This window comes from Diadema setosum, chromosome 15 (assembly GCF_964275005.1).
Source record: "Diadema setosum chromosome 15, eeDiaSeto1, whole genome shotgun sequence".
Taxonomy (NCBI): Eukaryota; Metazoa; Echinodermata; class Echinoidea; order Diadematoida; family Diadematidae; genus Diadema; species Diadema setosum.
The window spans coordinates 9,046,873-9,063,894 of NC_092699.1; the positions used below are offsets into that span (position 1 = coordinate 9,046,873).

The 17,022-nt window shown below is 36.5% G+C and overlaps 1 protein-coding gene across 1 annotated transcript; it reads left to right on the forward strand.

The window, feature by feature from the left end:
- Window positions 1-552: 552 nt before the first annotated feature.
- Window positions 553-9,443, forward strand: LOC140238849 (uncharacterized). Its single transcript, XM_072318745.1, has 7 exons — window positions 553-666; window positions 3,623-3,691; window positions 4,611-4,712; window positions 6,057-6,137; window positions 6,613-6,648; window positions 8,552-8,745; window positions 9,204-9,443. Exons 1-7 carry the CDS (start codon window positions 591-593, stop codon window positions 9,441-9,443), a joined length of 798 nt encoding a protein of 265 aa, XP_072174846.1. The 5' UTR covers window positions 553-590.
- Window positions 9,444-17,022: the final 7,579 nt, after the last annotated feature.

Genomic DNA, 17,022 nt, shown 5'->3' on the forward strand with positions numbered 1-17,022 from the left:
TCAGTGAGTGACGTTTTTTTAATTTTGACCCCTGATTTACCCAATTGTACATCGTTCAACGTTTTCACCCATATATATAATTATGCGCCTTTAATTACGAAAGGCGTTCCTCTCTACGATCGAAGTCCAAATGAACAATGCTCCCAAGAGTATATGGGTTTATATGTAACCCGATCCACAAATAAGACGTCAATGAATTTCCTGTGTGCTTCTTTGTGTGTGAATGTACACGTGTTGACAAAAATCGAGTCATTACAGGAACCACTCAAAAGAATCAACATTGACACTCGTTCTTGCAAACATTCCTCGTTAACGGATACGTACTGATTGTTACAAAATACATTTTGGACCAACATTTCTACTCTTACATCGAGTGAAGCGGCATCATTTCTCAAACTCGTTGTTGAATATGCATTGAACATAACTGTAGAGGATCAAATTCTAGCGTTTTATATACGTGTATGTACGCTAAATCGTCAATAAATGTATCTTAAAAGAGGGCCATTTAGTCTGGATGTATTGGATCACACAGTCGACTATTTGGTGAGCAAACAATACAACTTCCTGCTGAGCTGATTTCGTACGTAAAAATGGCTTCAGGAACGTCACCGCTCTGCCCATTTGCCTTCGTTTGTCTTGGATGTTTGATGAACCTAATCAATGCAGGTAATTATGACCAAGGTATTTTCTACTGAGTAGGGCCTACGTTGACTGCTAAATTGGTAAAAGAACTGACAATATAAAATGTGTAAAAACTTAATGCCTTTTTCAACTTTATGATATTTCCACGTTCATCAAACAATTATTGCTTAATCAGTAATGAATTGCACTCATTATCCCGTAAGTGTCAGGTTGCTCATAAACATTCCCGCCCATCTTCCTATTATTGCTTATAGGCCTAGGAACTTTTTGTTAATGTGACAGTCCTCCCTAATCTTCAACTGGAATGCTTTCTTTAGTCAAGGAATGACTTCCTCCAAATCGCATCAAGTTGTGTACAGAGAGTTATTCTTTCAACTTGATGTGCAGCCGGTGGGCCTCAAAATAAATAGCCACTAGCACAATGATCTTATGACTGTATCACGCTGTTTTCGCCGAAATCAGATGTGATACTGATTACGAGAGAACGTATTAACATGAACAGACTTCATATTCTCGGACTTATTTCTGAGCTTCGGCACTTTGCTTTGCTCCCCTTGCTTCGTTACTGTGTAGAAGAAACCATGCCTGTAGTAGCTGGGCCTAAGGGGTCATCCCTGTAATGGCTGATTACTGTCCTTAAAAATCCTCGTCCCGGTTCTTGTCTGACTCCATCCATGTTCTTTGCTAAAACCCAAACTTTAATCCAAACATCAAATTCTGCTCCGCCTCGAAACCCCAAACATAATGCTAATTCCATAACATGATAATTTCCACTTAGTTCCTGGTTTGACGTTTCTTTGGAAACTATCCGTAACTTTTATCGACGAAAAGACGGTTTGTATCTTAATCATATTAACAACGAATGATTTCCTTCACTAAAACAGTGGTGGATCGGGGGGGGGGGGGGCACCGAAGGCACGCCCTCCCCCTATATTTTTTTTTTCTTTTTTTTTGTCAAATGGTTAAACCCGGAAGTGGCACCCGAAATATTTTGACTAAAATTCTATCAAAAGGTGTAGCTGTCTTTGCAGTAGAATTGACCTAATGCATTTAGAATTGATTCCATCAATCCATATGTAAATTATGCGCATTGTTCTGGGTTCACATCACTTCCGCCACTATGCAATTCAAAGTTGGTTTATCACACAGGCATACAGTGTCATACATGGAGTTACAGAATTTTAAAATGCCTAATTACAAAGCGCAAACTAGTGCTGACGCCCATATTATAGTCACAAATATTGTTAGTGTTTCAGCTGGAATCCCTCTGGTGAACAACTGGTGAATAATCCGATGAATTTCATGATCAGGCTGTCCAAGCCAAAATACAACAATTCACAATGACTCCAACTCTGTGCTAAACGCAATTCACCCATATAGGAGTGATGAAGCTCGATCTTTAGTGGTCATCAGCTTCCAATAACATGCGACAATAGAACTTTACGTCAGAAAATCTGTAACATAGGTCTCCCTTTAAACTTAATCCGATGGAGTAACTTGGAAAGTATACACAAGTTATGCCCCCTTTTCCGTATTGGCTGGTGTTGCCTCTTTGTCAAATTTTCTTTACGATTTTACTTTACACACCTGGACAAGCCTCCCCTTGATCTCATTACTTCCTATCCATAGAAACTACGAACTTCTTTGAAACAACCCTGTCTTGACCCAACTGTAAACTGGAATCTTATGATTCATTCATGACATCAACATTCTAAATTGCATGATACACACCGTTATGAATACCATTTTCTAGCATTTGTACGTCATAGAGGTGTGTGAGGTTGTTTCATTTTTCCTTTATTTTATTCACATCCCTATTCGTGTCTTTATTCAGAATCGTAATTTCATCAAACGTGAACTTAGTGCCATCCCCTGTCTGGTGCCCAAGATTACCAGTTAAGCTCACTCTGACCTTGGCCTTAATCCCAAAGATCACTGAAAAACATGGCGCCAACATGAACTTTGGAAGTAGCTTCAGCCGAACTCGAACAAGTTTGGACTTCCTCAGATTTTTTTCTTTTTTTTTTACCCCTGCTTGATCACAACGATCACCAATTACTTGACCCCTGACCATAACATTGACCCCAGAGTCCTCAAAAAGAGAGAGAGAAAAAAAAAATGGAGCCTGACTTGAACTTAGCCATGCATTAAGCTAAACTCAACCGAGAATGTATTTGCTACCCATGCCTAGTTGGCGCCCACGATTACTAATTTACGTGACCCCTGAACTTGCCCCCAACGTTCAGAGAGAAAATGGCACCATGAGAAAACACACACACACACACACACACACGCACAACTTCAGGCTGATTTCAGCAAAACTATAGAGATAGCTCACATTTTAGTAAACGCTTCCTGTTGCCCATAATTACTAATTAGATTGTTCCCTAATCTTAACCATAACCCAAAATGTCAAAAATAATTTTGAACACCAGGCAGAAATGACACACACACACACACACACACATACACACATACAAACAAACAAATACTAGATGCCTAATTTAAAGGAAAAAATTCTTAACCATATAGACAAACATTATTTGTTGAAAAATTTCTCGTAACATTTATTTAAAAAAAAAAGCAGAATGACTCATAACCGTTTGCACTGACGCATAATTTTAGAATTAGAATTAAAAACAGGGGCCCGTTTCATAAAACTTACCATTGAAATTCAATGATAACTACCGTCAAAATAAGGCGTCACAGCCAATCACCATCAAGGATTATAGAATTTACCGCTAATCTGAAGACTTACCGCTAGAAAGGAGCGGTAAGTCCAGCGGTAAGGGTTTTATGCACAGGGCCCAGTTCCAGTTAAAAACCAACACCAGCTGTTGATTTTTTTTTAAACAAATCATCCTCCATAAGTGTACTAGAAGTAAAAACAGTGGTTTTATTCCATACCACTAGTAGACATTTTGTCTATCCATCCTCTGCAATGGACACATCAACTGCGCCCCTCCATTTTTTTTTTCAGCTACGACGATTCCCACATCTATGACAACGCTTGTGACGACAGATGTTTCCAACGAATCGTTAATAACAGGTGAGGGCAAATTCATGTCTTTAGTTCATTCCTTCATAATGTCTCTCTTTCTTTTCTTTTCTTTTTTGTCAAATATTTCTTAGGACTTTTGTAGTATCGCAGACCGATCATTTGTCAGAGAAAGCACTGCAGCATGACTATGAAATGAAATAAAGCTAATTCAGCTATTTTCTTTAGTAGCAGTCTCCAAAAGAGTACCATTGAAAGCAGTAGCGTTATCAGATATCTATGAAAAGAATTTCTGACAATCCGCCCTCTCCGATAGCCGAGTTTCTTCAGTAGCATCTGCGGCAAGTGACAGCATAGTCGAGTTAGTAGTAACCGGTGAGCAGAGATTTATTTGTTATAGTATGTTTCCTTAACCCAATATCGTCCGAACGTTTGATATAAAATTTCCTTTTGTCATAAAGCAAAATAATTATTCTAACTTCAGCGAACACCCTCGATCACGCATAATTCTTTAATCGAATCAAAGCCAGTTCTGGCGTTAGAGCCTACGTCAAACAAAGGGTTCTACACAAGAGAGCATTAAAATCACTGGTATTATTTCATAAGTACTAAACAAGGGTCTATCTTTCTACCTTCTCCGATAGACACATTACTACTAAGTCCTCTCCGCTTAAATCTACAGCAATGCCAGCATCTATGGCAACCGTACGGTAGTGTCGACAGATGTTTTAAAGTTTATGCCTATACTCAGTAGGTTTAGCTCACTGTTCCTTTATCGTATTTTATTTTATGTCAGATATTTCTTAAGAGTTATGAAATAAAGCAGATGATTTATTCATCAGTGATCAGAGAATTAAGCCAAATTAGACAATTCTGTTAGAAGAAGCATTCTCTTTAAGACTACCACTGGAAACAATAATATTATTCCATGACTACAAAGACTTGTCTGTCTAATCACCCTTTTTGATAGATACAACTGAGCCCTCTTTAGTTACAACTACGGCAATACCAGCATCTACGGCAACAGCAGTAACGACAGATATTTATACCCAGACGTTAGTAACCGGTGAGGGTAAGTCTATTGGTTTTGTTCATTCCCTTGACGCTGTATCGTTAACCGTAAGTTCTTTTGTGATAAAGTAGAAGAATTACTTGTCTGAATAGCACTGACGCGTAATTTAAGAATTGAATCAAAACTATTTAAGGCATATAGATATTGGCGTTGAAAAAAGAAAGCATTCTCTATAGTGGTCCCATTGAAAGCAGGAGCTTCACACCACAACTTCGGGAAACGACAAAGCCCGTTTTAGTTACAACTACGAAAATGAATGCATCTATATGACAACACTATGACAACAATTCAGACACGTAAAAAAAAAATGATTTATCTGTAAAAGTGTCACCGCAAACAGTAGTATAAGTCCATAACTAATACTATAATATTATTTTCTTGTCTATCTCTCCTGCCTTGCTGATAGAAGCAACTGAGCTCTCTTTAATTCCGACAAAACCTGCATCAATGACAACGAAAGTGACGACAGACATTTACACTCAGCAGGTAGTAACCGGTAAGGAAAAGTTTATTGTCATGGTTGTTTTCAGTAACATTGTATCGTTTTATGCGAGAGGTCATTGGTTGCAGAACGGGGTGGTGGTTTTTGGCTATGGTTTTCTATTGTTAATGTTGTTGTTTTTGTTGTTGGTGATGATGTTGTTTTTTGTTTTTTGTTTTGTTTGTTTGTTTGTTTGGTGGGGGTATTTTCTGCGTTTGGAGGGGGAGAGGGTGTGACCCCCGAGTGCTCTCCCTTACCCGAAAAAGGTGATATTCTGTCAACCCCTGTCCCGCGGGCCTTGTATATTTTGTCACGAAGCAAAATAATTCATCAGAAAACGCACTGACGCAAAATTTCAGAATAGAAACAAAGCTGGTTCGGAAATATGCCTTAAAAAGAAGATACATTCTCCATAAAGTTACCATTGAAGACAGAAGAAATTTGCAATAAATTCGAACAAAAGTAAAAAAAAAAAAATATGTCTGTCCATTGATCGCCCTCTCCGATAAACGAAAGTGAGCCCTCTTATTTCCATCTACGGCAATGTCTCCATCTATGATAATGCCAGTGGTGACTTTATATGCTTACACGGGGTCGACAATATCCGGTGAGAACAATACTGGTTTAGTTCATTTCCTTAACCTTGCATCTTTTCATTCAATATCTGTCTTTTGTAATAAAGCAGATAATCATTCTTCAGAGTGTGCACTGCGTATGATTTTAAAAGGAAATCAAAGCTAGTTCAGACGTATTCTGTTAAAACGTTGTTGAATAAAAGCAAAGGATTCTTTTTAGGAGAGTCGCTGAAAACAATATTCCACATCTATCAGTAACATAATTTGTCTATCCGCCCTTTCCGTTAGACACAAGTGAGCTCTCTACTAAAAAACCTCCATCCCGGACAACGGCAGTGACAACAGATGGTCACACCGAGTCGATAACTGGTAAGAATAAGTAGTTTTTTGGTTTAGTTCATCTAAGGTCTTTTAAGAATGAGTTTAGAAAGCAGGAAAATGTTAGATAAGAGAGAGTGCCGAAACAGTTTTATTTTAAAATGAGATCAAAGCCAAATCAAATGTCTTGTTTTAATCAGTACAGGTCTACTATGAGACATGTGCCCTGTTGCATAAAACCCTTACCGCTGGACTTACCGCTCCTTTCTAGCGGTAAGTCTTCAAATTAGCGGTAAAGCTTATAATCCTTGATGCTGATTGGCTGTGACGCCTAATTTTGACGGTAGTTACCATTGAAATTCAACGGTAAGTTTTATGCAACGGGCCCATGGTTTGATTGATGTCGTAGGTAATGATTTTGTATACTACGCAGGTAAAAATTCATTACTAGTTTGTTTATATAAACATATATTACTTTGTCTAACCTTTATTTCATTCTTCATTGTATCTTATTTCCAATTCACAGAAAAAACAATGCCAACTGAACCAACAAAAGAAAACGGTACGTTTTGAGTTTGTTTTCATTATAACGATAATATCTATTATCACATATATCATAATATTTAAGAGACTGGTTTCTGTTATTCAGGTCGAGATGTTTGGGGGTTGGCTCGTTTGTTATACACGACATGGTAATATACCAATCGCAATAGATCATCCATGGTATTGGCATGCATGGAGAATTGTCAAATGTTGACATTCTCAAAACTGTCAAATAGTTTTATAAACATGTCAAAATATCCAGCAGTATACGTCCACCTCCATCCCCACGGAAAATGAGATAAAGAGAGGGAGGGGAAGAGTAATTCTCCTTTAATACTTTATAATGATTATGAGGCGAGTGAATCTAGACCACAACAATATTTGGATTTGCCAACCCAAAGCAATATACTTACTCAACTAAAATTTGATTATATTTAAATTGCTAACAAGGAGTAAACACTTACAAACAAGCTTAATAATTCAATAGTAAATGAGATTAGAATTATTTCTTTGAAAAATAGATTCATTACAACAACAACAACATGTGACTTGAGCCTATTAAAATGTACATTTCATCAGCATAGTGGAAAATAAACTTTAACTCTTTATGTCTCATGGTGTAAACCCCCTGTGTGCCACATTATCCTGAAACAGTAACGTAGTCATGCTTTGAGAAAACATTCTGCTTTTCAAATCTATGTAAATTCAGTAGATTTCAGTTACCCTGGTCATGTAATGAGCAAAGGCGTGGGGAAAATGACAAGCTTTCCTTTAGTGTAAATTGTATTCCAAATCAATGATCGTTCTTCTTTTCAATAACCATGAGCTACATTATTGTGAAGACATGACTTCTGCACACAAAACAGTGCCTGAAACTTTAATATACTTTACTCGCTAATCCAACTGGGAGCACCAGCCTATCGTCACATAAAATGCAAGCCACATTTGACAGAAATGGAATCTCGAGAAACGCTTCATTGTACTGCTGCATTTGGCGATTTATCGATCGGTTTGGGCGGGTTTGCGGGTTTGAGCAAAATATGCGAAGTTGGCACACCGTCAACTGAGTCGGACGTGCGAACGTGACACATAAAGAGTTAACTCTTTTTGGACTTTCTGGGGGTTTATCGTGCAGTAGAGTCACGAATAAGATTGTGGTAAGTTGTATCCCACAATTATCTTGATTTTTCGTTCCGAAAAAAAAAAAAAAAAAAAAAAAACATCATTTTGTGAAGAGGTAGCAAAGAATATCGTCGTTTTTTTTTTCCTTCTCGGATTTTCAAATTTTATTAAAAAGATAGTAGCATAGAGAATGAAGCTGGTAGTCTCTTTGACTAGATCTTCTTTCGCTTCCCACCTGGGTACAATCGGGGAGGTGAGCCAAACCTCAATGTCACGATCGAAAATCTCGAATAACACAGGCGGGCATGCGTGCTAGAATAAAGTAGCTCGTTAGCGAATGATAGTTATGTGCATCGACTTATTGATCAAAGCAAATGCCCATCGGTAACGATCGACACCAGTTGAGAATCTTCGGCTGTGTGTGTACTAGCCTCGAGATCAGTGTTAAAGTTGTACACAAATCGTTACGAGAATTCTTACCTTGTTAGCACTTAATGTTTATGTATATCCATTTATATGTATGGTACCAACAGTGTATATGATATATGTGTATGTATCTGCATAAGCAATGATATAATGCAGGAACCAATAAATCAAATCAAATCAAATCAAATCAAAATTCTCGAAAATGTCCGAATTGGATTACGAGGATTCTCGAATATGTCCGAATCAGATTACGGGGATTCTCGAATATTCCCGAATCGGACCAGCTTTTCCATTGCACGATTCTCTACAATACTCGGGTCTTAAAAAATAACAAAACAAAAAAAGCATGTCCTCGCCTTCTTCATTTACTGCAGATTCGTGGAAAATTATTGTTGGAGTTACGGTATCAACAGGTGGAGTCCTTTTGATTGCGATCGTCGCATTACTGTGCTGGCAACACAGATATTGGAATAAGACTTCAGAGAAGGTTGGATTTGAAGTGAACCATTATAGCCTAGCGGAACAGACTACTGGCATGACAGCGAATAACAACGGGACTGACGGAGAGGTAGGGAAAATTCTGCTGACATTCAAAGTGCATAATGCTTAATTCATAAACCACAGAGAAAGCAATACATCTCGTATTCAAAGGGTGAACTAAACCACATGACCACTTTCTTTGCTCAAGATCAAACAATAAAAAAAGTGAAATTAGGTTTTCTGATGTAATTGTAACTTTTGGTAGGTGTTTATGTGCTGCACATTAATTGAAATTACTTATCTTCAAGCATTATTTCTGGTTTTATGATACAAAAAAAAAACAGAAAAAAAACTTGCTCGTTGACGTTTGACAGCACCAAAATGGAAACTTACAATATCTTTTTTTCATCGTATGATTTATTACTATTCTGCTTTGTGAGATAATAATGTGTGAGTTTCAGGATATTGTAAGTATAGGCCTACCATTGCCGTCACCACTTTATATCAAATATCTGTCTAATATTTTCCATGGAATTTGTTTATCAGATTATTTTTCCATGGAGGGAACAAGCGATCGAAGTTGAGAACGATTACATGTTCGGTACCGAGACCGGAACGCGAGTCATATCTCCAACACCTGACCATATCGAGGACTTTGGGAAGCAGGTGTCCATCCCGCGGGCCGAGCACAGGGCAAGCAGTATCAATGGCTCGGCCTCGGAGCCGCTAGACGAAATCGTCTTTATCTACAACAACGACACTTATGGCATTGATGACGACTTATAATTTTGGTCGAAGCCAGTGCTAATTCAGGGCTTATGAAATTAAAAAAAAAAAAAAATCTGTTGGTTCTATTTGCATGTACGACGGGATTTCAAGGGAAGCCGAGTTCATTTTTTATAGGAGCTTGAAGTTGATAAACACTGTGGGTATCTAGAATTATGAATACGTTTTCAACTATATTCGTATTTGAAGCGATGCCCGAGTCTGGAATGAGCACTGTGTGTAATCATACCGTCCCCTCTAGTAAGAGACAAAACACCCTGTCCCTCGGACAAGACATAGAATGGAGGTCCCGTGTGTGAGAGAGAAATATCCCTCTTCACTCATTCATCGCAAAGAGCAGGGTGTTTAACCCGTTGAAGTGATCCCGCCTCACATCCAACTGGATCCCATGGAAGACCAGCTACTTCTGCTGAATATGGGCTATCCAGCCACCTTCCCAGATGGAAAATGAAACGAACAAAACAAAACAAAAATTTGAGAAACATTTCTGTTTGTGTCATCTGTGACAAGTCGTACGATACTCATAGTTACATTTCCTTGATGGAAAAGAATAGTTCAATTGAGTAACTGTCAGAAGCAAGCTGTTCATATATGAATTAGTGTCACCATGGCCAAGAACTCTCGCAGAACAGGTGCGACATCGTAGTATAGAAGCTTTGAACATGGTTTCGTAACACTTTAAACGTTCGAAATTAACGACACCCAAGGGCGTGTCCACTTGTGATGGCATTTTGTATTACTGTATCAAAATTATCCTAAATGAGGAGCCGAAGATATAATACGTCCTTTTCATGAAAGAAAAAAAAAAGTTTTCCTGATAGCTCTTATTTTAGGGAAAGTGTGTTTGTATAATATTATTATGTTAGCGATGGACCTAATGGCATTTGACAGGTGAATAGTGCGTGACATGAAAGTTTGGTACTAGAATACTCATTCAGTAAGTAACAAAAACTATAGCACTCCGTCTTAACACTGAATTAGTATTATAACAGCACTAACTAACGTAAAACTATACTGGTATGAAGATATATAATTTAAACATTTATCCAGGAATAAAAGTGCTGATAAGAAAATTGAAAGTCAGTGCAAAGGGACTACACGTCCAGTCTTCCGCAGCATTTATACCAGTTCATTATTTTGAGGAACCCCTTATTTGAGGTATGTGTTGTCGTCAGTTTGTCTGCCGTCTGTACAAATAAAATTTGTGACAAACATGTGCGTTTAAAGTCCCCATGTGTATATCAGAAGTTGCGATCTTGTTCGTTTGATTTGTACAGAGGGCAGACAAATTGAAGAAAGAGCATACCTCCTTTAATTATTCTTCTGCATTTAATCTCCTACTTTCATCTAACGCCTGACTTATTTATTTGTTTCATTTACTCAGAGTCAATGATAATTTAACCCTGACTTCCAAATAGCTTATTCTAAACTTCTCTTTTTTTGTCATAGGCCCTGTCCCTGTGTTGATGTGCACATTTAAACGGATTACTGTCACAAAAATTATATTTCTTCAACTTATGATTTTTGTGACAGTAATCCGTTCAACAATTTTTTCAAGTGTAATGCTTAAAGTTGTTAAATGAAAAAAAAATAAGTTGTTTATATCATTTCACGTCCAAATGAAACTTTGCAGAACATTATGATAACGATAATAATAAGGCATACTTTTACAACCTTCACCACACATTCACAATCCAGACTTTTGTTTGTTGTGCATTTGGCTGATTCCGGTGATATATGATTTGAGATTTTTATCTAAAGTTAAAGTTGGAAATCAATATTTTACAGCAATTATTCATTGTATTCGTTTCTCTGTTTTCTCTCCATTTGTCAAAGTAATTGTAAATGTAATGCTGTCACTTTCAGAAGGCAGCAGTAGGTTTTATACTTTCCCAAATTCATAAAGTGAATGTTGATATTGAGAGCATCAAATTGTAGATTAATGTAAAATCCTTTTTAGCGGTTACCACTGGCTTTTAGTACATTGTGTGCGTTTTATTGTTAATGTGCTATTAAATGAACATCATTTTGTTTTGTTTTCATGAGCGATTGTATAGTTTACTTCTGTTTTTGCCCAGTCAGAGAAATACAGAAGCATCTTGGACCATGAATCAAATGTTGTGTAATCAACCAGGGTTTTGTTTTTTTTTTTTTTACCTTTTATTGGTATGTTTCAAGGTGATATATCTGTTAAACACTAGTGAGGTGAGTATGTGGAAGTATCCATATCAACCGCAAAGAAACTGTTTACCCAGGCAAATTTGGGACATCAAAGTAATGTTATCACTAGTGATTATGACTTTTGCGCTGATGCCACTTCGAAGAAGGGCACATTATCTTTTTTTAGGTTTGATTTTATATTTTTCTTTTCTTCTTTTATTTTCATGCCCGGTTATTTTTGTGTTTTCATATAAGTTAAGCCTTTTAAGAATGAGTAAGACTACAAATATAAAACTTATAATTTGAATAGCAAAAAAAAAGTTTGCTCTATCATATCTTGTTTTTCTGGGCTATTGAAGTTTTCATGTTGTCAATTACCTTATTTTTCTGGATCTTATTGGTCTGGTTTTGTAATGGACTTGTTATCTAGATGCTTGCCTAACACCGAATAAACATTAGCGCGCTTCTCACAAATATATGTATTATATTACTTATGTATGCAATTTCGATCTTTTGTAGTTATGTATCTACTAATGTTGAGTATATTCTTGTGTTATGTATATGTGATATGTATATTCATATATTATTCTATAACATGTATTCTCTGTGACGTAGTGTGACGCGAGTTTGTTTGGCTTTTTTTTTTTCCTGTTCCTTGAGTCTCGTGCTTATCTCAGGTGACAACCAAGACTTTGCATTCTACACTCTTTACTGACATAATGAAGAATGTTGAATAAGAATAGAAGATTTTACTATGAAAATATATTTCTGGTGTTTCTTACAATTGTTGTTAAATTTGTGTGTTGTTTTCATTTACGTTGCACTCTCTACTGTACAGTTAATCATAACATCTGGGTTTTTGTTCTGGACAGGCAGGCCAAATTAAACAGGCCCTGTCGTAGTTCTCCATAATTGTTTTGGTACTTCTCCATAAGTGTGTCTTCCAGCATTTTTTTTTTGTTGTTCTTTGTATTAATATGTCTACAGTACAGTGTTGTAGAGTATTTAAACGTATTGCTTTTAGTATTTTGATTTTTTACAAGGAAATATGAAAATCAATGTCACAAAAGCAAATACAATTAAAAGAATAAGGAGTGACACACATTGTGTTGCATTCGAAATTATTCGAAGTTCACTTGGTTCAAGCAGAATCGGAATAATGTGCATTACCTTCGTGTGCTACTGATATCAACAGAAATTCAAATAAAGTCTGAACATGAAAATCTTGCAGCGTGTACAAATGTTAAAGATAAATTTCCAGACATGAAAGTGTCAAAAGTAATTGTATAGAGTGCAATAATGTCGCAGGAAGCATTTTTTTTTTTTTTTTTTGGGGGGGGGAATTATCTATAATGTAAGTGTCGATATATGCTGAAGACCTACATGTAGACGCAGCGTTCAAATGAAGAATATGATATCAAAGCCGATTCTTTAACACCGAAAGTGATGATCACATACAGGAAAATGATACCATTCCCGTGCTACACCATTAAATACATAAGAAGGATTATTCTTGATTAAAAGAATCCCATGCATGTTTTCATAAAATTTTCTCTGGTCATGCTTTGTTATGTTTTGTGTTAGTTATTTTTGGCAAATATCGCAAATATCTCAAATAAACAATTATGGAGTTCACTCATTTTGCAATTACACATATCAAATGTTCCTTTTTATTCACAAAGTTTTATCATCTTTTTTTTTCCTTTCGTTTTTTCCCTTTGTGCCTGCTTTGGATTGTTGAAATGTGCTCAGTGTGCTATAGCAGTTTCTGCTGACTTTGTTAGTGTTTTACCTCTGCCGTTTACTATGATCTTAAAATCTTACTGTGTCGATAACATAATATATGTCATTGTCATTGCCATAAACAAATAAACACACATATACACAACACAGACACACAGACACACAGACACACACAGACAGACAGACACACTCACATACACACACACACACACACATTCATACCGGTATATATGCTGTATGCATAATATGACGTTGGTTGGAATTTTCATTAAAAAAACAAGCAAACGGTAAAGCAATGTATAAATCAATGAGCGTCAAACAACGTCATACATTCTTAAAGGCATAATTTACCATAGATTTACCATTACCATTTGCACTTTTAGTGCTTCAAAATAGTTCTATAATGTGAGTTAGGGATAGACACAACCAAAGCAAAGATTTGATCCATTGTAATCGATGTTAAGTATTGTTAAATATACAAAATGTGAACAGTAGTTATAATAAAGATGTTTCCAGACTAAACCGTCTACAGTTATGGTTTAATGAGAAAAATAATGATATCTCCTTATATTTTAGCCTTTATTGCAAAACTTTTATACGTATAATGTTTTGTGATACAAAACTGAACTATACATACGCATCAGAAATGATATCTTGAACATTTTTTTTTTTAAATCACTCCTCCCAAAGGTAAACAGGACTGTTAACGGTCCATCAGACTAAAATCCTTCCTTTCACAAAGCATGAAATAACAAAATTCAAACGAAACAAACAATATAAAAATATATGGAAGACGAAACAATGTCCTCCTTGACAAATCCCTGCTTTGGATTAAAAACAAAAATACCTGTCACCTTTCCCTTATAAAAGCCTATAGAAATATTTACATTCATCATTTTATTTTTTCCACTCATTTCTCATTAGCATGACACTCAGACAGATACGGTCATGGATTCGATGGAATAGAGTAAACAATTTGCTCTTTCTCAAAGATATGGGGAAATTCTTATCAACAGGTAGCATTAAAGTACTTGAACATTATATTGGTTTGAACATTGTACTACCGTTTGTTGGCACATGTTTTGTTTCATGAAAATTTCAACCAACATCTAGACGTCAGACTCTAACTGACTAAGTCTTTGATGTGGAAATGGATTAAGTACATAGCCGGAGAGCACAAACACAACAGAGGCCCAACAGACTGTGTGCCCCGTTATTGAGATAAGCGTTTGACTTGTTCCGATTACAGCTACGAAGTTCAATAATGATATGGTAGACCAAGGGGAGGACGATCCAGGGAGGGGACTGGGGCAGACGACCGTACAAGGCTGCGACTGAACTCGCGAACTGCTTCTTGGGAAGGGGAAAATCCTTCGTTTAACACCTGCGATAGAGTGCTGAGGAAACCAATGGAGATAATATAGTATGTTGTCATTATATTCCAAAATGCATCGTTAGGATCGACCATTGGATACTGCATTATAAGAATTTCGTCACATCTAAGAAAATGAATATGTCTACCCCGTTAGTGCTGAGAGCTACTCTTTTCCTTTTCGTTTCGACTGTGTTTGTCATCAAAGTTGTTCATGCAGGTACAGAATGCATACAATTGTATTATTTCGTGTCTATTTGGTCACATGACATCTAAATTCAGATGAAATTTGATTGACTGTGAATGTCGAATGACTTTGTAGCTATGCAGTCCCAATGGGGGAGGGTATTGCGAAATGTTCTTATAATTATAGTAACAAGTATGTCAATTTTCCAATAATCTGGAGATTAGGAAATCTAGTATGCTTTTATACTAAATATTCTTATTTCGAATGAAGGGGTTTAAATCATCAATATACTGTATATAAACATGCCATTACCAATAAACTGGACTTCATGAAACCAGATATTCCCGATATTCTTGCGTTTCATTTGATATTCTCGTTCTCAATAAACCGTGATAGTTTAATGTTGTCATCGTTAGTCATATTCTATCGTTATGCCTATTACTGACAATTATATCATTATCGTGTTAGCAGTTGCTTCACCCCCCTTAGAAAATGTCAAAATCCCCTTTTCCTTTCAATTAATTTTGTCAGTACGGGAGAGAACCACGTCTCGTTATCCTATTGTGTAACACATCGCATTATCTTGATATCTGTCACCACTCCATTCACTGCTGCTTGTTTATAGTTATTTTTTATGTTTATTGTTTATATGGTGAGTGATCATTTCACTGCCATAGACATGATAGATTCAGGGCTTAGCTTTACCACGATTTAGCCATTCGTGCACATTATCCCTGGCCAACCTTGAAACTTATTTTTCTAACTTTTTTGATTGAAAGTATTCTACATACTCCAGCAAAATTTGTGCGCCAGATCGTTGAATTTCAATTCTGCAAAATAATTATGAATACTCCCTCGTGTGAGAGAGGAAGGGGGTGGACCCAGTGCCGGTCCCAGATATGCATTGTAATACGCTTCTAATGATAAATATTCCCGGCACCATCTTCTGATAGAATTCGCTGACTTAGGCCTTATATCGTTTTGTTCCACAATATTCCAGATATCTATGAAACGGTTACACCTAGAACCTCTCTTAACCCTTTGAGTGCCGATTGGTACAGAAACTCCATATTGTTATACACACTGTTCAAAGTCCCTAGCACAGAAGGGTTAAACTGCTCCTTTAACATGCAATGTATAACAAATTTAAAACAGTCATAAGACAATATCATGACCAACCATTCGACAAGCTTGAACAAGTCGCCATGGTATGGTCCATTACAATGTAGCAAATCCAAAGCCTAGAAATTTACAGTACTGTCTGTTCCCCTACAAATTCAAACAAATAAAATTACTAGGAGATTCTCCCGAGCGACGTGCATTTACTATAATATGCACACATAAGATAAGGCATGCCAAGGTAAATTCCAAACATAAACGCTTTATGCTGTGCAATCTTCTTGACTGAAGCACATTTTCTGACTTCAAAATTGTTATACAGAAATAGTAATGATCAGGATAAAAATTGTTATCTTAAGTAATTTTTGTTCCTTTGTTAAAGGTGTTTAGCGTTTGTCACGTCTGTAAAGGTCTGCTACTTTTTAATGGGTATATAGCTTGATGATGTGATTTTTTTTTCGTTAAATTCAAAGATATGGCAATTCTTCCTCTTGAATATTACTGTCTTATTATTTTTTTTTTAGTTCAATTGAGGTAGAAATGGCTTATCTATCAGAAACAAAATGAAGTAATATCGAGGGCCTAATCTTTGTTATCGATATATGAAAAAAAAGCAAAACATGTCCCCGTTTCCTTAGTTTGCCAACCCCCGGTCTTCAACAACCCATTTGGAGTCATTGTAACCCCAGATCAAGAGAACTACACAGAGTGGACGAGGATTGACTTGACTTGTATCAATGGCACCACACCATCAGGTGCTGATTACGGGTTCTGCTACCCAAATGCTGTATGGTATCCCGCCTATGTTTCGTCTTTTATATGTCTAGGTGAGTTTGAATAATCTACACATTTCCATGGTGTCGTAGGCAAAGTAGAAATGCTTCTATCTGATGGTTCAGAAAGTCTCTATGGGCCTTCCGTTTCATAGTTTTTTTGTTTTTTTTTTGTTTTTTTTTTCGTTTTTTTTTTTGTTTTTTTTTGTTTTTTTTTTGTTTTTT

Coding starts and splice junctions, on each gene's coding strand:
- LOC140238849 (XM_072318745.1), top strand. CDS start 591: ATGGCTTCAGGAACGTCACCGCTCTGCCCATTTGCCTTCGTTTGTCTT. Junction 3,692..4,610: donor CAACGAATCGTTAATAACAG/GTGAGGGCAAAT, acceptor CCTTTTTGATAG/ATACAACTGAGCCCTCTTTA. Junction 6,138..6,612: donor TCACACCGAGTCGATAACTG/GTAAGAATAAGT, acceptor TCCAATTCACAG/AAAAAACAATGCCAACTGAA.